The 23,858-nt window shown below is 41.1% G+C and overlaps 1 protein-coding gene across 1 annotated transcript in view; it reads left to right on the top strand.

Annotated features, from left to right (window-relative positions):
- The first annotated feature begins 11,080 nt into the window (after positions 1-11,080).
- LOC134851735 (ras-related protein Rab-35-like) overlaps positions 11,081-23,858 on the top strand; it is a 52,763-nt gene continuing 39,985 nt past the window's right edge. Inside the window, exons 1-3 of the mRNA XM_063867953.1 lie at positions 11,081-11,391; positions 11,467-11,517; positions 17,476-17,641. Coding sequence (XP_063724023.1) covers positions 11,316-11,391; positions 11,467-11,517; positions 17,476-17,641 — 293 coding nt within the window. The 5' untranslated portion in view covers positions 11,081-11,315. The remainder of the gene's footprint in view (positions 11,392-11,466; positions 11,518-17,475; positions 17,642-23,858) is intronic.

Below are 23,858 nucleotides of genomic sequence, written 5' to 3'. Positions count from 1 at the left end.
TCAGTGTCACTCAAGACCTTGCTGCCGTATGCACTGGGACGGAGAACCGTTCTTCCATTCCATTCTTGCTCCTGATGCAATATTCCTGAGATGGCTACTACCGATGCGTGTGTGTCAAGAACATACATGCCCTTTTCTGTAGGCTTGCCTAGCACTGGCGCTTCGCACAGTTCCAGCTTTATGTTCTCGAAGCAACTTGTGCTTCATCGTTCCATTCGAACTTTTTACCTTTGTTGCGCATCAGCTTCTGCATCGGATACACCTTGTCTGCATATCCTTTAATGAACTCACGGCAGTAGTTGGCAAACCCTAAGAAGCTCAGGAGGAGTGTGTCCGTTCTGGGAGCCTTCCATGTCAACACTGCTTCTGCTGCTTCTGCGTCCGGCCTCACACCATGCCTGTTCACCATTCTTCCCAGGTACTTGATTGAATCCCTAAGGATTTCTTCACATTTCGATGGTTTGCACTTCAAGCCTGCTCTTTTCATGCATCCAAAGACCTCATTTAGCCGATCAATGTGACCTTCCAGGGTCGGTGTTGCTATGACTACGTCATCCACGTAACACATCACAAGATTCCCGTACTTTTTTGTCACTCTGGTCAAAGCCTGAGCCATCAGTCTTAGAAAAGTGGCCGTTGCGTTGCACAAGCCGAAGGGCATCCTCTTCCACTGGTACAACCCCAACTCACACGCGAATCCGGTCTTTTCTCTATCCTTCTTCCGCAGCGGGACATGCCAGAAGGCAGAACCCAAGTCCAATGTGGTGAAGAATTTGGCATCACCAAGTTTAGAGAGGCTCTCGTCTATTCGCGGTATCGGGTACGCATCTTTTATCGTTACCGCGTTCAAGTAGCGTTCCATCATGTCGTATTCGAGCAACATTTCTATTTCCGCTCGGCACGTTTCCAATTTATGTGGCGTCATTCGTCTTGCGCCTTCCCTATGAGAAACGGCGCCTTCCTCAAGTTCGATTTCGTGTTCGACGAAATTACAGCAACCGATATCCGCCTTATGTCTTGAAAATACATCCGCGTTCCGATTTAAAACCTCCCGCAGTAGCTCGAAATCTCCCTCGCCTATTTTTCTTTTTAACTGTTCTATCTCTGGCAAAACCGGTTTGTCAGACTCTAGTTCATATGACGAGGGGCGTTCCGGAAAATTCGAGCAGCTCGATAAGCCGTCGTCCGTGTCGGACTTCATTGAAAACAATTTATGAATAGATTTTAATTCATTAATTCTCTTTAAAATTTTCTCTTCATTGGCATGATAAGGACAGTCTTTCACACTAAATTTCTTCAAGTTCTGTGTCTCTTCATAGTCAGTCCTCATCGGCAAAGCGTAAACAAGCTTCTTTCCACGCTGGATTGAAACCGTGGTGTCCAGTGTGTTCAATAACACACTGACACACAGTCCGTTTCGCATTACCGAGAAGCTCCGGCCTAAAATCACTGAGCCTTGACTATTTAGATTCGGTACCAAACAAACCTGTTTAATATCACTTAACGAATTTAAATTTCTCATTCTGGCTGTAGTTTTACTTTTCCGTCTGAAAAAATTGGTACCTTGTTTTCGTCTGTTTTATGCTATTAATTGGTTTCTTAACATACTTCCAATCCGGGTTCCTAATCCTTATTAGACCGTTGTTCAAGTCGATCATCGCGTCAAAATTCCTGACGAAATCTCTGCCCAAGATGAATTGGTCGGCGTCCTCCAAATTCTCTACCACCAGGAAGCTCATCCAAAGATCCCGTCCTCCCATTTGGAGAACCGTTATTGGTGTTCTTCCGGCTACGTAAATCGCTCCTCGATTGGCGGCGGCCAGTCGGAGATTCTTTGGAATTAGATCTTCCCTCGTGAAGCCCATTGTTTCCCAAGTTTTTATCGGCATCACACTCACTACCGCTCCTGTGTCCAGAAGTCCTGTGACTCCGATTTTCTTTCCGTTGGTGTCGAGCAGATGTGCGGTCACATCTGCTTCGTACCCAATGTGTTCTGCGTCTCGTTCCATCATGGCGTTATGGCCTATCCTGCGGACTTTGAGTTCCTCCTCACCCAAATATATCTGCCCTATTTGGTCACTATCTGGTGTCACATAAGTCCTAGTGTAGATACTGATTCCATCCACGTTCAGCATCACTTGATACGGCCCATAGACTTCCACGTAGCGTCCATGAAGCTTCTTTATTCGAGGGCCACCCGTTGTCAGTAGTGCTCGCACCGCTCTTGACTCAGTGCATGGCTCCACCAGCCTCAGATAATCTGCATATGTGTCCAAATGCATCAAAGTGAACTCCGATGGTTCACTCAGATTTCTGATTACCTGGTGTCCTGCTACCGAGATTATTGACTGTATTTTGCTTCCTTGCGGCACCATGCCGAACCTCTGACCGGAGATCACATTAAGTTTCATGCTCAAACTGCTTGGTGCCTTTGTCTCATCGACTTCTGTCGCCTCGAAGGTATTCAGTTTCTCCTGTAGTTTCTCATTTCCCAGTTCCAGTTTCACTTTCTGTTCGATCTCTTTTGTTACCAGTTCCTGCTGCACTCTATTTAGAACATCCCTCGCGGCTGCCCTATAATCAATCTTGAAGTCATCGGCCGCAGTCACTGGTCCCGGTTCGCATATCTGTTCAGTTACTGCTTGCTTTCTCTTCGTCACCAGCTCTTACTGTTTGTCTTTTCTGCGCACCTCCGCTTCACTCAAAAGGCGAGCCTTGCTGGCTTTCACTCCTGATAAAGCTTCTTCATGCTTTGGATGCTTGATGTCTGCTACAGCATCCCAGAATTGCGGACAATCCGATTTAAAATGACCTTACAAGTTGCAAAAGAAACACCTCGGGCCGAACTTTGCAAATACTCCCCTCATGAAATCTTCATGATCGACCTCTGACGCATCTTCGTCTTCGAGGCTAAAGCCTTTTGCTTTCATGCCCTGTTTGTAAGTTGGGCATGCTGACACATGATGGTCCGTTGAACTGCAATGGGCACAAGAGCGTCTCTTGTCCATATCATCCCTCGGTTTCTACCAGTTGTTCGCTTGGTTTGCTGGTCCGTTGTTAAAATTGCCATAATTGTTCTTATAATATCCAGATCTCGAAGGAGGTTTCAACAAAAGATATTCTTTTGACTCCAGCCTCAACTCCTCTGGTGTTGGCGCATTGGTTGATAGTGGTGTGTAATGCGTTGCTAGCATTGTTCGAAGTTCATCATTCTTCACGCCATCGATGAATTTCGAGCCTACTGCCAGGTTCACCCGTCTGTTTGACTCATCCGGTTGACTGCGTCTTCTCAGCATTTCCATGTCGTCTAGGAACTTGTCTATCGTTTCATCTTCTCGTTGCCTCCGTTTCTCGACGCGCGTCATTGCCTGGTGCCCCTGCACCCCTGATCCAAAACGATTTAACAAGATTTCGAAGATTTTCTCAGCTGTGTCTCGCTGAGATTGCTTCTTGCCCATGACACAGTTCAGGGCTGTCCCTTCCAAGTTACTGGTGAGCGCACTGCATTCTTGTCTTTCCGATAAATCCTCTTCCTCGAAATGCAGTTTCATTACCTCTATCCAGGTGTCAATACAGCCATCAGATTCGTCTTTGTAGCATCTTGGTTTCTTAAAGACTCTTCTGGACTTCTCACTGCGTTCATTGGTTCTGGATAACCTCGTCAGGAATGTCTCCAAAGACCTGTTCAGGGGTTCAAAGGCTGTGGCCATTGCCGTAGCATCTCTCGAGTGCCCCGCCTGAGTATCATCGCACCTTGTTAAGGGCTCTGTTTTCGGTGCATCTCTGCAATCCGAATCGCCGTGTCTGTTTCCCCCTTGGCCCACATGACTCCTCCCTGGGCTCGCATGTCTCCTGTTACCGGAATCACCTCTCCCAGTCGCATGTGTGCCTTGCGTCGGTCGTTCAATTGAGGTCTGTCTGTTCCCGATGAACTTGCTCTACTGTTTGGGCCCCATGTACTATTATCCCTTGTGGCATAGCCTGATGAACTGCCCCTACCTCTAGTGGATTCATATGTCCTCCTCCTTTGATGGTCATTGAAGTTCACTTTCGGCTCCCTGCTGGGACCTCTCGAATTAGGTTCCCCTTCTTTTGGTCCGTTGTTGCTGCCTAGTAGACCGTCCAACCTATCCATGATAGCCTGAGTTCGCCTCACCATCATCGCATCTATTTTTGTGTCAAGAGTCCCAAGAGACTGCTCTTGCTGAATTCTTAACTTCTCCATGTCGTCTCTTAAGCGTAACTCTCTCTGTTCCGCTTCTCTTGTCATTCGCGACAAGTTCTTCGCTATGTGCTCGTCCGTTCTTTCCTTCAGGCGTTTTTCGCTCCTACTAACTTCTTGTCTATTGCGGTTTACTTCTTCCCGCAGACTTTCTCTTTCAATGTGGACTGCTCTTTCTAGTTCACTCATTCTTATGGACATCTGTTCATTTTGTTCTCCCATACTGCCCACTATGTTGTTCGAGGCTTCTTCTAATGATGCCCCGTTTTCCACCACCGGCGTCACTAGTGGCGGTGTCACCCTGTCGATCCCAGGTAGCTTTGTGCTGGTCGAGATTCGGGCTTTGATTCTCTGACTCGATATCATTTCATTATCCACCTCCGGATCCGCCGATGCGTTGCCTAGCCCTTTGTTTCTATTCTCCCCAGTTCGCGTCTCTGAATTTGTCATACTCGCAAAGCCTCTCGACTGGCCTGGTGTGTTTGCGTCTTTGCTTATCGTTCTCACCACACCATTTTGTCCTTGGTTCCAGTCTCTCTTTCGACGTATGCCTTCTTCTCTTGGGTCAAACTATTGAGGCTGACTTGAGATCCAAATTCCACTTGTTCATCTTCGTCCTCTTCTTCCTCCTGGGATTCACCTTCGTTTCCTGTGCCCACTCCCATGGTGAATGGAAAGATGTTTCCGAAAGTGTTCTTCATTCTTTCTGAGAACGATGAGGACCTTGTCTGTTTCTCCGTCACGCCTGCCTTCATGGTCTTGTCTGTGGGAGATCTTCTAGTTGCCACATTTTCACTAGAGATGTCGGACAGTTCCGACATCTCCTCTCGGTCCAGTGTCCCGGTGGAAGTGACAAAAACTTGGCCTTGTTCTACCGGAGTAGATTCACTCGCCAGCCTTCTGTCTCTCCCCCCCGGTCCATGTATTCCCTGGTTCTCATTCATGGCCTGGTCCGGGTGGACCTCCACTTCTAGCATAGCTTTTAGCTCTTCTGAGGACTTCTGACTCCTGGTTCCAAGCATTCTGCCTGAAACCGTCTCCCCTTTGTCGGTCCGCGCTCGTGTGATCCGTTCCACAAAAGGGTCGATCATTGCTCTTCTTTGCTTTTTAGTCATGAATTTCCTAGAGCTATTACCTCGTTTAGGTATTCTTGATTTATCTAGACTCATTCTCAATTTTTCACTTCTTAATGCCTATACACTCAATTCGATTGCTGGTGACCTTCTAGTTTGACTATCGATAAAAATAACACAACACAATAAATTCCAAAAATTACTATTAAATAGTGACCACGAATCCTTGTATGTTATGACGGCACAGCGTATTCACAACTTGTTCACAATATCCATTTTTAGTCGTAAGATTTGAGAACTAGCACAGTATGATGATATCAGTCAATTTAAAAGATAGTGTATTCACTACCCAATCAAGCACAAACTGTTGACTCAAATCAGATATAACACAATAAGAATATTTTTATGAAAAACGTATGTGTTTTGTACTTTTAGTTGGTTGCAGTACAATAGTCGAACTTGCTTTATAAAGAAAGAGCTTTCCCTGCTTGGTGCTGCACCAAACAGACAAAACTTGAAGGCAGTGATTTTCTCAAGTGGGCGTCTATTGCACCCATTGTCCTGTGTTACCTATCTGCCTTCGGACTGCCCGAGCTAGACCTACTAAAATCCTCAGGGCAGTCACTTTTCTCAAAAACGTTTTAGGATTTCAATCCACACCAATGAGTTACAAACTCTAGACTTAGTGTCGCGAATATCCGAGTTTGGACCTGTTTTTTTTTGGTCTGGTCTTTTTTGAAAGGCAAGTAATCAGTGCAGTCACTGATTCCTAGCCTGTTTTTTAATAACCTAACACCCCTCACTCTTATCTTTTCTTCTATTTGCCTAAGTCCTTTAATAAAATAATGCCCCTCCGGTTTGACAAAAACAGTACCCCTCCGGATTGGCAAAAATAGGACCCCTCCGGATCGGCAAAATTGAAACCCCTCCGGTTTGGGACCCCTCTGGGTTAGCAAATGTAAGACCCCTCCGGATTGGGACCCCTCCGGTTTTGTGAAAACAAGACCCTCCGGATTGGGACCCCTCGGAATTAGGAAAGAAGTAATTTTGACCCCTCCGGATTGGGAGCCCTCCGGATTTGTAAAAATAGCTTTTCTGAGACTTCCTTGATTTTCAACGTACACCTCTCCGGATACGTTCACCGATGCTATTATGCTTTTTGTATCAGCTGGGAAGGGTATGTGGTCCTTCCCTAGACCCTTCCGGATTGAAGTTAAGCCTCTTATTTGACAATTCACGCTAACGGTGAAGGGTCTTATCGCTAGCCTAATTTCGGCTCTATCAAGGTTTTCCGGTGCCTTTAGCCTTCCTTATTCTTCTAGAACAGCGTAAAATTGCCTTATTCAACCGTTTCTACCCTTTGGTAGGGGTGTAAGGGCTTTCCAAAAAAAATCTATAAAACGTGAGGGGTCTACCCCCGCGAAATGGCGAATTTGATAAAAACAATCTCAAAAAATTTTCAGGCTTACTTTTTCGAATAATTTTTGTTCCTATTAGTAAGCTCAGCTAATTTCTGATCTATTGGTACCAAGATCAACTGGATCTGTCCAGTTGTTCTAAAGTTATTATTCAAAACGTCTTTTTTCAAAAGTCAAGAAATTTTTCTCTTATAGGTTCCGCCTAACTTTTTCCGCAATCCTGTTCTTTTCGACCTAAAAATTATTGATCCGAGCTCAGAAGGCCTATACTCTTCTAGTTCAATGCAAAAGACCCGATCTAAAATGCTATAGTTGAAAAAATTTACGAAAAATTATGCTATTTGGACCCCTCCGGATTGATGAATCCACTGAATCAAACACTTTAAGTTCGATTTCTCTGTACTCCGGAAGGCTTTCGGTAAACAGGTAGATTCACTTGTGAACGTTGCCTGAACAACTATTTTTACTGTCCTAACTCAAAGATTTAAAAAAATTTTCTGAGTTTATAGTGTTCCGTTTTCTCAAAAATCACGAAAATTCGGTTTTTGGTACCAAAATAGTTCCAACCACTTCCGAACTAAACTTAACCGGTTCTACCTATTATAGTAGTGCAATTTCGATGTAACACACTAATTTAGCGCTTTTTCACATTTCAAAAAATATCGATATGTCAAAAATCGCGATTTGTGGGGGGATCAAATTATCGCTATTTTGACCCTAAAAACCGGTGTGTTTTCTTTGTTTTTTCACTGAAAAACGATAAAGGAGTATTATTATGGGCTATATAAGTAATAATAATAGAATACTATACCCCTCCGAGTTTGTTCAATAACCGAATTAAGGTGCTTAATTCAGATATTCGCAGTTCGGTGAAGGATCACTACAGTGCAGCACTGTCGAGCACCCCACAGATTACTATCTTAATTTTTGTACCAAAAGGGATACAAAACTCGTTAACTATACCCAACAGTCGATTGTTGTTGTCGTTGAGCCCCTCCTTGTTGCTCCTTGTACTGCTTGCCGGATCAGTCTTCCCCCAAGACCCCTCCGGATTGAGCGCAAATCAGCAGACCCTTCCGGATTGAGTGCAAATTAGCATTAACGTGCTTAAATACTCAAACAACCCTACAGTACAATAATCACAAACGGGCTACAAAAATGATCGTAACGATTTTGATTGATATAATTGCCTGTAATAACAATATATCTGTCAACAACAAACGGGAGTGTCGGATCACATCTTGTCTGGGGGGATGATTTCTACTGCTGTTTTTTTACTTTTTTACTGTTTTTGTTTTTTTTTCGGTTATTTTTTTATGTTTTTTGTTTTTCTTGGGTACTATACTACTTTTTGTTTGGTTATATACATATATTTAAGTGTTTTTGGTCACAAACCTCTCAGGAAAGGAGGGGATGGCCGATCCACCACCCTTCCTGGTTCGTGAATTTGCGGTCTTAACTAGGTTAAAAAGCTATTCACGGTAATCCGGAAGGCTTCCGCGTTCCGAACTACCCTTCCTCCCAGGCGGTTTTGGCTTATTAAGGGATTTAATGTGAGCATCCGCTCGGCGCGGAGTGCTCGTTAGCGGTTCTGGCGGTCATGATGTTTAAAAGAATAACACCCAGGAGCGCCATAAAAACATCTATGTAACATTCACCCGGAAGATACATATCGACGGAAAATAATAACAGGTTCTAAGACGACTGGCTAATGTCTAAACAGAGCTCTACGTGCTTTTCACCGTCCCTATCAAGCCAGTTCTTTTTGTGGTCTTTTCAACATCGGTCGACAAAAACGTTACTGTTCTCCGGCTTCGTCCAGAACGCTCAAACTAACTTAATTACTTGCAGAAATAGTGAGCTCATGGCTGGGTCTCAGTATCTCCAGACCACGAGGTCACTCCTAAAATCAGTGCTACTTCTACTTATTATATTACTATTGTTTTTGTTCAGTAGATAAAAATCATCATCTCCATCGAAGATGGATCAACCCTTCCCCCCAACTCCTAGCTTCTCATCCTTGAAAAATGAATTCAGATGTTATTTAATTCAACTCAGGGCAAAGTAGGGAAGCTAAAAGTTTATATAAAATAGTTTCAGTCCAAATCGCGAGACCCTCCGGATTCTTGAATCCGGGGAAATAAGACTCTTATTCTCCTTCCGGAAAGCTGACTTCCACCCTTCACCGTTGCTCGCATTGGCCTTGCAACTATTGTAGCGGCACAATAGTTGCAACTCGGAGCGGTCTCTGCTCCTTCTACTTTTTCTTTGATTCCGATTCTCATTTTTTTGCGTTGTTGTCGTTGTCGCAACTATCGTTGTTGTGTTCTTCTTCAAGTTTTTCTCCAAAATGGCCGTCCCTGACGTTTCTCAGAATTATTTCGTCATCTTTTTGAATTTTTAAAATTTAGGATTTTCCGAATCCTTCAGCCTTCACGATTTGGCTAATCGTTCGAATAACGCTCTTATTCCTTCAAAACAGCCAATTCGGAAGGTTCGCTGTTAAAAACTCGAAACTGCTGCATTTGCATTTTTGTCCATTCTGGTCGAATGTCACAATTCTGGAATATTCCTACCCTCCTTTTCGTAATAATTTTGTAGCTAATATCGCTAATGCCTGGTTTCGTTCTCGTCGGAGGATTCGACTGTGCCAATCCGTAGGAATGGCAAACACCTTGACTGATCGCTCATTTCTCTCCCCCCCCCCCCAATGATGTAATTTTGGTGCAAATTTCAAATTTGTAAACATCTGATTGGTTGAATTTTTCTTTTGTATAGCGCCCTTGTTTCAAGATATTTTCATGATCGATGATCATTTTATATGATTTTTTATACTTTCAATACTGATGATGCAAAAATGTGCGAAAAAGTTTGTAATAACATTTTAAAATCCCTCTCTCTATCCACGTTATGTTTTGCTCTTCCATAGCTAGATAATTCCTAGGATTTTGAGTGGAATGTGTGTTGAAGGGACTTCTAACTGTAACCTCGGTTACTTTGATATTTTTGACCTTCTGACTAGTCGTCAATAGGGAATTTTGGCTCACTCCTAAAATCAGTGCTACTTCTACTTATTATATTACTATTATTTTTGTTCAGTAGATAAAAATCATCATCTCCATCGAAGATGGATCAACCCTTCCCCCCAACTCCTAGCTTCTCATCCTTGAAAAATGAATTCAGATGTTAATTAAATTCAACTCAGGGCAAAGTAGGGAAGCTAAAAGTTTATATAAAATAGTTTCAGTCCAAATCGCGAGACCCTCCGGATTCTTGAATCCGGGGAAATAAGACTCTTATTCTCCTTCCGGAAAGCTGACTTCCACCCTTCGCCGTTGCTCGCATTGGCCTTGCAACTATTGTAGCGGCACAATAGTTGCAACTCGGAGCGGTCTCTGCTCCTTCTACTTTTTCTTTGATTCCGATTCTCATTTTTTTGCGTTGTTGTCGTTGTCGCAACTATCGTTGTTGTGTTCTTCTTCAAGTTTTTCTCCAAAATGGCCGTCCCTGACGTTTCTCAGAATTATTTCGTCATCTTTTTGAATTTTTAAAATTTAGGATTTTCCGAATCCTTCAGCCTTCACGATTTGGCTAATCGTTCGAATAACGCTCTTATTCCTTCAAAACAGCCAATTCGGAAGGTTCGCTGTTAAAAACTCGAAACTGCTGCATTTGCATTTTTGTCCATTCTGGTCGAATGTCACAATTCTGGAATATTCCTACCCTCCTTTTCGTAATAATTTTGTAGCTAATATCGCTAATGCCTGGTTTCGTTCTCGTCGGAGGATTCGACTGTGCCAATCCGTAGGAATGGCAAACACCTTGACTGATCGCTCATTTCTCTCCCCCCCCCCCCAATGATGTAATTTTGGTGCAAATTTCAAATTTGTAAACATCTGATTGGTTGAATTTTTCTTTTGTATAGCGCCCTTGTTTTAAGATATTTTCATGATCGATGATCATTTTATATGATTTTTTATACTTTCAATACTGATGATGCAAAAATGTGCGAAAAAGTTTGTAATAACATTTTAAAATCCCTCTCACTATCCACGTTATGTTTTGCTCTTCCATAGCTAGATAATTCCTAGGATTTTGAGTGGAATGTGTGTTGAAGGGACTTCTAACTGTAACCTCGGTTACTTTGATATTTTTGACCTTCTGACTAGTCGTCAATAGGGAATTTTGGCTCTTTTACAGTTTACCCCCTTTTAAAATACCGAGTTTTATGTTTTTTTTACGGGTTATTACAGCTGAATTCGTGATGTTACTCTGTAAAGTGTGATGAACAAATCTGTTCAGAATTGTCGATTTGTCACCTAGCCAAATTTCATTGCATTATGACAACGACAACGTTTAATAGACTTTTCAAATTTAATGGGGGGGGACTGGAAAAGAGCCGGCATTTTTGTCTTTCCGTCACTGTATATTTTCTGGCGAATGTTACAAGGTCTTGTGTAGTAACTTCGGTTATCATGATAATTTTTTAAATTAAAAATGAAGGTGCACTAAAAGTGGGCAAAACCGCCTGCTTAATTTTTTAAATTTTTTATGTAATTGATTTATTTCCAGGTTTTTGGAGTCTAATGATCGGCACAAGCAATGGCCCCAAAAATTACCAAAGCTGATCTTGATAAAAAGCCATTGAACTTCAAATTGCTAGTTATTGGTGATAGTGGTCAGTCTTCATTTTTTTAAATAATCCGTATTACTGGAGGAGATTAATGAAATGATATTACTCATTTTTTCGTAGGAGTCGGGAAAAGTAATATCATTAACGTCTATGTCGGCGAGCCATTTCAGAGTGAGTACTGATAATATTCATCATTAGTAAGTACTGCTCGAAGTTTATTTGTTTTGTTTTCTAGTAGATTTCAGGGACTGAAAATATGATTTTAGTCGTACTGGCTAAAAAAATTTCAATAACTTTTCATCATCAGGGACGGTAGAGAATCGCGAAAAAGTTTCACGTTTTCCGTGCAGATAAACCCGGAAAAAACTATTTGCGGCAAAAAAAACGCAAAAATATGCAACTTCCAAAACCGGAATTCAGACTTTTGTTACTTGAATTATAGGAAGGCAAGTTTTTCAAGCAGCTCCGGGGACATATTTTCCCGTGCTTCATTCAAAAATATTTTGAAGTAGAAGAATCGCTCAACCATAGCAGAAGTTGATTACAAACGCAAACTGAACTTCAAAGTCACAGCTGAGCAGTGGCCGAATTTCCGGTACTAGTTTACGTGTTTGGTACCGTGACAAAACTAGGTTACATGATTGATCCCGCCTATTTTATAAAAAGAAGAGTCAGTTTGGGAATTCAACATACGCCTTGGAGTTGGTAACCGGATTCGCACCCTTTATTAGCCACATACTGTACCTCAGTTTTTATTAGGGACCATAGCCTTTTTGAGTGACCAAACAAGTAAACTAGTACCGAATTTCCTTTTGACCAAAAAAGCGCGGCTGTTCATCTAGTTATTTCAGAGAACCACAGCTTTTTTCACAAGAAAATCACTTTTTTTGAACGTAAATCAATTTTTCTTTCAAATGGATTGAAAGGAACATGACGGCTATATTCCGTTGCCAGCTCAACAAAATCTTGAAAATCGGACGAATGAAGGTTTCAAACGGTCAGAAATGCGAACCGAAAAAGTGCGACACGAATTTGTGTTTAGAACATCTCGAATCTTACATCGTTTGGAACTTTTTTTTATAAACATAAGACAAAATTGAGGACTGAAAGTAGAATAATAAAAATGATGTGGAAATTTTTTAAGGGAAATTTTTCTGAGTGAAACTTTTTTACATGGATATTGTTCTGTGATTGTTAAAACTGTCGGAATAACTGGACCTAATTTTAATGAATTACGAATGACACTGATCAAATCAACCGTTAAGCGGTTGCGTAGCAGTATTTAGACAACCGCGTATTCATACTCGTCGTTAAGCAGAAAATGCATCGTTAACCAATCAGAATCGATACAAAAAATCATATCATATCCGATTTTTGATTAGGGCGCTGTCCCTGTCCCGTCACATGTGGTTGGCAGCACCATGCGTTGTCGAACTGCAACTCTACATTAAATACGGTCTTGCGGGGCAGAGTGGATGAGGTAACGTTCCTTGATATCATTTTCCACACAATCTAACCAAGTTTTCTTGGTCTCCCACTTCTTTTGATGGATGAGATCTTTATCTCACTGGCTATTTTGATGCATGAAGCGGAGGGAGCGCGCTCAACTTGACCGAACCATCTGAGTTGAGCGATGGTTTGGTCCCTGCTCGGGGGGAGAAGCGCGGACCTGTGGATTTTCACAGATCGCAAAATTCAAACCTGGGGGGGGGGGGGGGGGAGAGGAGCCCGACAGTGTGTTTAGCCTAGGCCACACTGTCGGGCGATACTTCACCCGTCAACAACTCACCCACGGAGTAGCCGACCATGGGGGGAAATTACAGGCAATCAACATCCAACAACAACAACCATCTGAGGCGTCTGCTCCGAAGGACGTTGATAATGTCACACAAGTCGAGTTTATCAGAAAGTGCACCTGGGAGCATCGCGAGGTCATTTCGTTGGAGTCCTTACAGATCTGATAAGTTGGGACCCCAAGTTTCACTTCCGTGCAGCATCGTTGATCGTACACTAGAAAAATACTTTTTTCCCGCGTATTCTGAGTGAAATGTGTTGTGAAGTTAGCATAGTGAGTATTATTCTGATTCTGCACCAGGCTGAGCTACATCTGGCATCAATTGCACTATCACAGCCCCCACTCGCGCTGAGCATTTCACCCAGGTAAAAGAAACTTGACTCAACATCAAGCGTAGTGCCGTCTACATCAATCATGTTCGAAGGGCGACCATCGATAGGCCGCGACAATCCAGTGCATCTGGGGCAGCCAGCCTGATATTTATCAGCATTTCTTGTTAACCCACAACTTGCTCTGACAGCAAGCAATGGAGTTGCTTTCAAAACCTTTATGGCAGACAGCACAATGGTACTTCCCAAAGTGCTTGAGGGGATCAAGGCCGATCCTGAGATCAGGAACTTGTCTTTTTCATGTTGACTCGCAGACCCTGACCGTCCTGAGTCTAGCGATGCATTGCTGAAGCGTATCTGCCATTATAACTAAGTCATCCCATTGAGATCTCCCAAGACACATCTTCACGTTAATTGAATCGCTGTGAGAGGGCCTCTAAGACTAGGATGAAGAGAAGTGGACTTAGAACAGAGCTCTGATGTACACTGACACTCACTTTTAATTTTTCGCTGTACTGCCCGTTTACTCGAACCCGACTCCGGATTCACAGTACATACCCCGGACGACCCGCACTGCCCATTCTATAGCACCGAGACTTCGAAAAGCGCATCACAGTACCTGCCTGGGTACACGGTCAAAAGCGTTCCCGAGATCCACGAAAGCACAGTAGAGACGCCTGTTGGCAGGAATGTGTTTTTCTTGAAGCTGTCGAACGGTGAATATGGCGTCAGTGGTACATCTGCCAGGTACAAAGCCAAACTGCATCTGGTCTATATGCACCATCCTACGAATGATGGGATCAGCACTCGTTCTACCAGCTTCATGACTTGATCTGTGAGTTTCAGTCCTCGATAGTTGCCATGATTTAGGACCTCTCCTTTGCCTTTGCGGAAATTCAGAATGTAGCTTTCGTCCGAGTCTGGGAATAACACCATTTTTGAAAACAGCTTCAGTAAGTTGTCTCATCAGTTCGACGCCAAGATCTACAGTTGGTTTCAGCATCTCAGCAACAATGGCAGATGGCCCAGCGGCTTTGCCACTCTTAATTTTGCTGAGGGTCATGCATATTATTTCTCTAGAAACTTCAGGTGGCTGTCCAGCGATCGCCGCAGTCTTCGGGAGCGTCTCACTTGGCCAATCAAATTCTACATTGAGAGGTCCGGAATAGTGTTGAACCCACGCCTTCAATTATCGTTGTCAAGAATAGCGAGCGCACAGGCATCCTTCTGCACACAACTCTAGCACGAGATGTCCAGATTAGCGCGATCTATCTGCTAAGCGACCCGGAAGACACCATCACCCTTTAGAGAAACGGTGGCGAATTCTTCCTTCTCAGCAGCAGACTTAACAAGGCAAACATTATGTTTTGACTTGCGTTTTGCTTTCAGATTAGACTCTCGAGCCTTTGGCGCTTCAGTCGTCTTGCCTACCTTCATGAAGGAATCAAAGTTTTGAAACGTGCGCGCTTCTCTTGCACAACGTGTTCATTTTGTTAATTCCCACCAAGTTTCAGGTCTCTAGTTGTGGTTTTTTGATAGGCCTTATACTACAGTGGCAGCCTTCAGAGTCAGAAACGCAGGCGGCACCAGACATACTTAAATGCATTATCATAAATAGACTGAGCAGTTGACATCCTGTGTTTCTGAAGGGTCTCCTAGAATTGGTTGGCTATGACGCGTCTCTAAGCTTCCATGTGCGCATGCGAGGTATGAACTTGCACTTCTTCGCCCACGACAAGGTGATGTTGTCGGACGCATTCCTCATTTGGAATAAGTTCTAAATCAGAAACGGCACTGCTAAAGGACTAACCATAGAGTATATAATCCAGCTGCGTAGCGTGGCCACCCGATCTGTATGGGATGAGGTGGGAGTGTCTCACCTTGAACCAGGTGTTGTCGACTCGAAGGCCGTTGGCAAAAGCAAATTCCAGGAGACGTTCGCCTTCTGTATTACGCGAACGGTAACCGTGTCAACCATGTCCCTCTTGGTAACCAACGGAAGCCCATTTCTGTCCCTCTTGGTAACCAACGTGCCCATTTCTGTCGTCAACCGGGATTAGTATCTCAGAACCTGGAATCTTGGTAACAGCTTTTTGCAGTTGATCAAAGAGAAGCACCTTGGTATCGGCGGACAAGCTACGTTGTTGAGCATAAACTGAGATAAAGGTGAGAACTCTATTTCCAATCATCAATTTATTTATGATGATTCTGTCCGAGATGCGCTGCACTTCAATAACTTTGTCCGCCTAGCTTTCAGCATGGAGCATACCTGTTCCGCCAAGACCTGATTCGTTCGAACAGTAGTAGAAGCGGTACTTGTCGCTCTTAGTTTTCAGGGTACGGACCTGGTTAGCTGCCATAGTTTCCAGGGTACCCACGTTCCAAGTGGCAACTCTGAATTTGATCTAGACCGGGGTCTAGTACGATTTGCCACAATGGCCGGACCCTGCTTCTCACACCCAGGAAGAAGCCAAGCCCGAGACGTTATCTGGATTCCGCTTATGGGCAAACTTCAAAGGGCTGTCAAGTTATTACCCCTTGGGCAGATGGGGCCCTCAAACCCGGGAGGGTATCCCATCTAGGAGCAGGAAAACGCCGATCGTGCGCGCTTGTCTGCACAACTTGGCCATTTTGTTCATTCCTCATTCCACCTCCAAGTTTCAGGTCTCTAGTTGTGGTTTTTTGGTAGGCCTCATACTGCGCGGTCTGTATTTCCGTTTCGGCTTATGTTTTGTCGACCTAGTTGCTTTATCGTAGAATTGTTTTTCTTGATATGCGCTACTTACATAGTAGTTGCTCATAGTGTTTTGATTTACTTCTGACTTCTGCTCTTTGTAACTGCTGTGTATATCATCAATTTGATTGTCTTTTCAAGGGAACATTCATCACCACAATTGGCGTGGATTTCAAGACAAAATTGGTAAAAAGTGACCGACAGTCTGAGGTAAATACTGCTGTTGTTGATTCTCAGCAGATCCAGGACATCAAATTGAACATCTGGGACACAGCTGGACAAGAAAGGTTCAGAACTATTACTTACACTGTACTTGCTCATTACTGCCGTGATTGAAGCGGATTCTTGAACGGAGCGGCTGCTCTGCCTGACCTACAACCTAAGCTTTAGGCGCTGGGGAAACCTGGATTTTCTGTTGGGGCGCCGACCCCAGCCATTTCCAAAGTGGATATGGCCGCCCGACAGCGTTTTCCTGCTCCTAGATTGGATACCCTCCCGGGTTTGAGGGCCCCATCTGCCCAGGTGTAAAGACCCGACAGCCCTTTGAAGTTTGCCCATTAACAAGGTAGGGCAGGGATGCAGTTTAACGTAGTGGCCAGGACAATTATTACAATTATTAATAATTGTTTATTTCGTAAATTTGCTTTCTCATCTCAATTCTTATTGGCTAATATAGTTTTTGTCTGCCTACTTACTAGCATGAATACGCCGTTGTCTAAATACAGACCGCACTCTTTGTCAGCATTGCTGTAAATCCACCACAGCAACAACAACTTGCAGTAATTATTGAAAATTCAGTTATCCGAAAATTGGTTTCGGTCTATTATTATATAGGCTTGATGGCCTCATATTGGGTCTCTCGACCAGCTAAAAGAAATTTTGCGTACCTGTGTGATTTGAGGTTGAGTGAGACTTAATATTTTTTTTATATTCTCAAAATTATTTGAACTTATTTTTGGCTTGTTTTAATCTCCTTTTTTTTCGTTTTAATTGGTTTCGGCTTTTTTTTATATCAGCTCAGTGACCTCATATTGGGTCATTTGACGAGCAATTAAAGTGTTTTGTTTGTTTGTGTGTTGATGGCGAGGGGGACTTGTTAGCTTAAGATCTCGTTGACTTTGTTTCGTCTTATATGATTTCTGCTAAATTTTTTTCGACTTTGTTACCGCTTGTTAAGTTTTCTTTCGATGCTAATTTCACATTCTATTGCCTTTTTTAATTGTTGTATCGCAAGTGATGTGTATATCATCAATTTGATTGTCTTTTCAAAGGAACATTCATCACCACAATTGGCGTGGATTTCAAGACAAAATTGGTAAAACGTGACCGACAGTCTGAGGTAAACACTGCTGTTGTTGATTCTCAGCAGATCCAGGATATCAAATTGAACATCTGGGACACAGCTGGACAAGAAAGGTTCAGAACTATCACAACAACGTGAGAAAAGTGTTCGCTAATTAACGTTCGCCTGTAGAAGCGGAAGCAATTAGACTAATTATTAAGAGTAATGAACGTAGTGAAGACTCTTATATAGGTCTTACTGATTACGCATACATACATTTTGACGCATCTATGAATGCACTTACGTAGCTAGGCACTTTTCGAGTTCAATTGAAATTCATTAAATAGCGCTGATTTAAATTATCCGGACAAAACGAACAAAACTTTTTCAAACGCGTTTTCCCCAAATTGGGTTAAAAGATTAGACAAAAAATAAAGAGAACAAAAGTTGCCTTGATTTTCATGAGAATTAATCTGGTGCAATGCTTTCTCCGAAATTCTCAACCAAAATTTTACCCCAAAATTGGGTCATTTTGGCTTTTTCAATTAATCAAAAATTACGTTGAAACTACCTTGTTAATTGATGAGGAATATATATCACAAGAAGCCTCTTACACAGCCTAACAAAGTTTCAGAAAAATTAAATCTCCACAAATTCGAGTAATTTGTTTAAAATTTGTTTTTAAGCAAAGATTTTGGGTTTTATAAATAAAAATTACATTTCTTGGCTATCAAGCAAAAATATTTTCCCTTATACATGTTTTTGGAGATTTAATTTTTCTGGAACTTTTGAGTTTAAAACCAAGGTGACTCACTCATAGATTAGTTTCAGATAAAGTACGCCGTCTGTTTGTCACGCTATCTTATTTTCGGCCGGATAGATTCGTGCAACTTCTTAGTCTAATACCGATCTTAATCTTTTTCTTATATCTCCTAGTCTCAATAGATCTAGTGTATACTGGAGTTAGATTTCTGGAACTGTTCTGAAGGAGAACAACTTTCTTCGAAGTTATTTTTAAATTGTTCTGTTGCTGAAACTATAAATAGCTTCAGCGGTACAAAAAATTGTAAGTGTTAGTTATGGATCATGATTGGTTAGTAAGAAATATTTTATAGAGGTAGTTTTATCATTAATATAATTGGTCATAAAGACTAGTTTTAAACTGTTTCCTTCCATCAGGGGTTTAGAGAGTTTTAGTTTTCAAATTGTTTATTGTAGTGAAGGATGGATTGAGAGATTTCTTGAGTCTTGGAGTAGTGTCATTTTGAAGCAGTGGCTGCGTGGAGGAAGGAGAGATGTAGTTGTCTTCGTTGTTCCGGAAGTGGGTCTCGAGAGAAGGAGGGCAATTGTTCGTGTTCCGGAAGTGGGTCTCGTTTATCTTAGATTGTTTTGATTGATCGTTTCAGATTAATGCAATGATGTGTAGATTTCGTTAAGCAAGATCGAGACTATGTGCAAGGCGGAGTTTGACTTCTATGTGTGAAGCGCCAAGTGACTAGGGTCTGTATGTGAAGTCCACATCGAGTTGGCCATTTTTCTTCTTCAATGGGCACCTTTGCTTCGATGTTGGTCCATACTTTAATCTTATGAGGATTGTGACTACGGCAACAAACCAATAGAATTGCCATTCTAAAGTCAGAATGTCGTCGAGTTTTTATCTCCCTTTTCTGCTCGTTCCTTTTGCTCTAAGAATTCTTTTTACCTTGCATATTATATCTACTTCTTGTTATTGAGATCAGTTTTAGTTGTGATAGTTGTTAGTTGTTTTCGCAGAAGAGTTTTTTTAAATTTGGTTTAGGTAATTTTAAAGAGTCGCTCACCCTTTAGGAGTGCGTGTCGTAAGCGTGATGTAACGTGGTGGGTTAGGCCGGCTATATAGCATGCTCAGGGCGTCCTACTTGGTGGTGAGGCCAGTTGAGGTAGTAAAGTTTTTCCGTCTCTCTGAGCAGAGTCTCTTTTTCTATTCAATTTTTTGTTTTTTATCAGGAGTTTTTCTCTCTTTTTGTTTGTCTTTGGTTGTGTCCTTTTATCAAAAACAGATTTTGTTTTGGGGTTTTCTTTTGATTATTTGGTGTTTTAAGTGGTTTCAAAGTTGAAAGTGGGTTTCAAAAGATTAATTTATCCAATTTTAATCTGGGTTTAATCTGGTCTGAGTACCGTGGGATTTTCTCATATATGCGGTTGGTTTTGTGGTGTTAGTAAGCTGCGTTGGTTAGTTTAAGCTTACCTATAATTCCCTTTAACCGGTTAAGGGAAAGTCTCAAATGCGTGAAAACAAATCAGAGTCTCAGTTAGTGTTGAAACTTGAAGTTCATTCATTAAACAATTCTACGTAGGCGAGTTACTTGATTTTTGTGGTGGATAGAGTGCGTGAAATGTGGTCAAGTAAATGAGAAATATTCGAAGTTTACACAAGAAGCACACCTAAAAAGGTTACTTATCTTTCAATTTGTTTGCATTAGTAATTTACTACTTCGTATTTTCAAATTTTACTTAAAAATTTTTAATTTATTGCATCTGTTATTAACTTCACTTCACTTGAATAATTCAGTTTCATTGTTAGATTAAAGTTTGAAAATTTGAAGAGAGAGTTTGTGATTTTTTTTTGTTTTGTTTTGTAGATGGGTGACTGGTGAAATCTAAAAAGGAAAATTCAAAAACAAGTGTAAGAGTGGTGAGTGTCTTCTGTATTTGTGTTAGTAATAATAATAAATTATACCTACGAGGGTTCGTTTTCAGGGAAAAATCGATGGGGAAGTAAGTTTTTATAGTGTCAGATGTTACTAAAAGCTTGCCAAGCATGCGGATTACGTTTTTAGTGCAAAAAAGTGGCCAAAGAGTCCAAGCGCTCTGATGTTTTTTTACTTTTTCGGGATTTTTGAAAACAGTTGGTGATTTGTGCTTCGGATTAGGTTATAAAGTTTGTGATAAATTTTGATGTTACGGATGTTTCCGAGTGGGGCTATTTCAACGGGCTGTATATAGTCGTGGGGAAGTATGATGGGGCAGGCGTCATCTAGTGGGAAGGTTTTAGTCAATGGGCAAAATGTATACATCTGTCGGACGGGGTCATTATTACGGATGATGCCGTGCAAGTTGGGATTTAATGCAATTTGTGAAGCTTAAGAAATATGGTGATGTGTATTTTGAGTTAATGATCATAAATCGATGATGCGGGTTACGGGACGGTGAATTGTGAATTTAATTTTTTATGTGTATAGGTGGGTTAGTTTCGTTTTTAACATTATTTCGTGTGAGCAGTGGATCTCTTTATTCAAGATTTTCTTTCTTTCGTTAATTGGTGAATTGTTAATGCGTTTTTTTGTCATGAATTTGTTGTTGTTGATTTTAAAGGTATCTAATTCATGCTCAAATTGATTGTCTGTGATAGGTCTGGGTATGTCGGGTTCGTTACTCGATAGAGGGTAAAGGATAGGGGTTGCGTCAGTGGGTGAAGAGGGAGAGGAAAGAGTTTAATCAGGAAAGGGGAAGTTTATGGTTTGGAAAGGTGGTTGCGAATACTGGTAGGGCTTGGTTCGGAGTCAAGGAATTCATCAGGGGATTCTGTATCAGAATTATTTAAGTTAGAAATGGTGTTAAAAATTGTTTGGTTTGAGTCGTATGAGTCCATGCGTGGTGAGTTAGAAGAAAAACTGGGTAGGGGAGAAGAAGTGACATCTGAGATTGATACGAGGGAGGTGTGACATGGGCGATTTGATTTTTTTATGTGGTTATTCTGCAATTGTATCATATGTGTCGTCGGTATTCGGTTGATACTGGACTTCGATGGAGATTACTAGGTTGAGATGTATGTTCAGTGGTTAAGAGTGTTTCTTTAACTTGGTAGAACCAAAGATGGGATGGTTATTATGTAGACTGTGTAAATCTGATGGTGCTGTAAGTGTTGTATTTGTATCATGATATGGGTGTCGTACGTGTTCGGTCTTGTAGATAGTTTTTATCTTATTTTCACTAATCAGGGCGTCAAGGAGATTTTTATTAATGGAGGTGGAAAATATTCCAAAAAATACTGCAAATAAGTTGAGTGCTACGCTTGCTTGTCTAGTGACATGTGTATGTTTAGCGCATGTATTATAGTTTCCTTTTAATGGTGAAAAGAGCAATCCTATGAAATTAAACATTGCGTATAATATAGTAAATCGTTCTAATATACAGTATGGCCATAATCGAAAAGCGAAGAGTTCGTTTTTGATGTTTACAAAACTAAAATTAGGTTTTGTGAGATATCCTGTGGACGGTATTTTTGAAGTATCCACTATAGTCTTGTCTGTAGATATCTGAGAAGCCTGCTGTTTTAGCTAGTATTTGTAAGTTCTGATCGGTTGATTGTCTTTGTATTGTATCTATTTTGTGAGAAGTTCTTGGAACTGTTGTTTTGATGGGACGTTGAATGTCGGTATAGAGTAAATACTTGATTGTAGGTCTATGTTTTGGTTACGAGCAATTGCCTGTATGCTCTCGGGTCTAAATTTCTTCAAAGGTGACATTATTGTGGGGTATGGGGTGAGAAGGTAGTATTTGTCTTCGTTTGGATTTAGCTGTACTACATTGTTGCGTTTTTCAGATCCACACGGGACCGCTCTATCCCAAAAATAGGTTCCTCGTGATAGTGTCTCTACGAAATGTACTTTTTAAAAATAAAATCTAGGTATACGTTGGTAAAATCTATCTTCAAAAACGTAAAGCGGTGAAACTTTTTTCGTTCATGTGTAAAACCATAGAATGTTTTCTTCATACTCAATGAAAATGGAGCGGTTGCCTGACAATAGGTACCCTGCATAGGGTATTTTAAGTACTGCTTAAGCGAGTGATTGTACTGTTGGTGTTCTTTCTAGTTCACATAAATGATGAAGTGTTTCTATTTCGGAGAGTGACATTTCTTAAAAAGTTCTCCTGATTGTGTAGTCGAGTTTCATATCAAGATGAATATCGTAGTGAAATGCGCCAAAGTAAGTGTTTTTTATTTGTGAAAGTTCTTGTAATCTTGTTTTATCTTCGTTTTCTGGATGATTTTTCCGCCAGTGTTACCGGTGTTGTTGTAAAAATTTCCTGGTACATGGGTTTTTCGCCTTTGTTTTGATATGGTTGCGTCATATCGTGTATTAATTTGCCTGTTTTTATGTCGATGCCTTTTTTGTATTCAAGGGTAAACTTGAAAATGTGTTAATTTATTTTCTATACCTTCGTTGTTTTTATATATGTTTGGATTTGATTTGATTCGATCAGGTTTGATTTTTTCAAAAGGTATAGATTCGATAAAATATTTCTTGTGAAATTTTATCATCCTTGCGTGAGTTTTAGCAATTTGAAATGTGGTCCAAGTGTTTTCGGGGAATCAAACTATGGTTTCATGTGTTCGTGTAGTGGGATCGCAATATCCTTGATCCTTTTTACAAGACAAGTGGATTCCTTGATACAATATAGTGTCATCTTTAAGATCTCTTGTTAATTGCACTCTTTTCTATTTGAATTTTCCAATCGAAAAAATTTATTTCGTGGTAGCCTATGTTTTTGGTGTCGGCTTCACGATTTGATGGTTTTTTTTATTCCGATATGTGGTACTCATTTTTTATCGTGTAGGTCATAGGTTAAACGTCCGTGTGCGCCATGATATGGGATTTTATTGTCTAATTTTATATGTCTTTGGTGTTGTTCAAGTTGTGCTTGGTTACAGAGTCTGGAAAAACTTGAAAATTTACTTATTTTCGATTTTTTTTGTTTTTGACTTTTTTTAAACGTTGTAGTTCGTTTTTATAATCTTCAGGGTTAAGATGTTTAAGTCTTTCGATATTACTTTGGTGAAGGATTCATGATCGAGTCTGTTTTTTTTTGCTAATTGAAACTTGTGAACAATATACTTTCTTCTCTGAGAATGTGGCTCTAATTTGATATCCTCTGAACATGGTAGCTCGGGATTTGGAGTAGAGTGTTGGTACTATCGTTGTTGATTCAATACCTTTGGTTCAGATTCGCCATGTGTTACTTGATTAATTGCATATTTATGTAATGTTTTTTGTTGATTATCTTTACAATCGTAATGTGTGACAATGAGGTCTTGTGGGACTGTTCGGCGATGAGGTACAGATTCTAGATAAACTAGAAGGTAAAGGATTTTTTTTTGAAAAAACTATTTGAAGATACATGTGTTTGATAATCCTAAAAAGGGATTATAGAATGTGATATAACCGATAGTCTTTTTTATATATCTGTCGTATTTGTATATACGTTCTGTTGTGATAAAGGGAGGTTTGAAGATTTAGATTGAGCTGTTATATTTGGTGGTGATAGTGAAAATGGATGATTAATCAAATTATTTAACTTTATTGTTATTTCGAAGTTAAGGGTTAAGTA

This window comes from Symsagittifera roscoffensis, chromosome 7 (assembly GCF_963678635.1).
Source record: "Symsagittifera roscoffensis chromosome 7, txSymRosc1.1, whole genome shotgun sequence".
Classification (NCBI taxonomy): domain Eukaryota; kingdom Metazoa; phylum Xenacoelomorpha; order Acoela; family Convolutidae; genus Symsagittifera; species Symsagittifera roscoffensis.
Note: the sequence above shows the minus strand (reverse complement) of the source record. Positions and strands in the feature narration are given on the sequence as shown.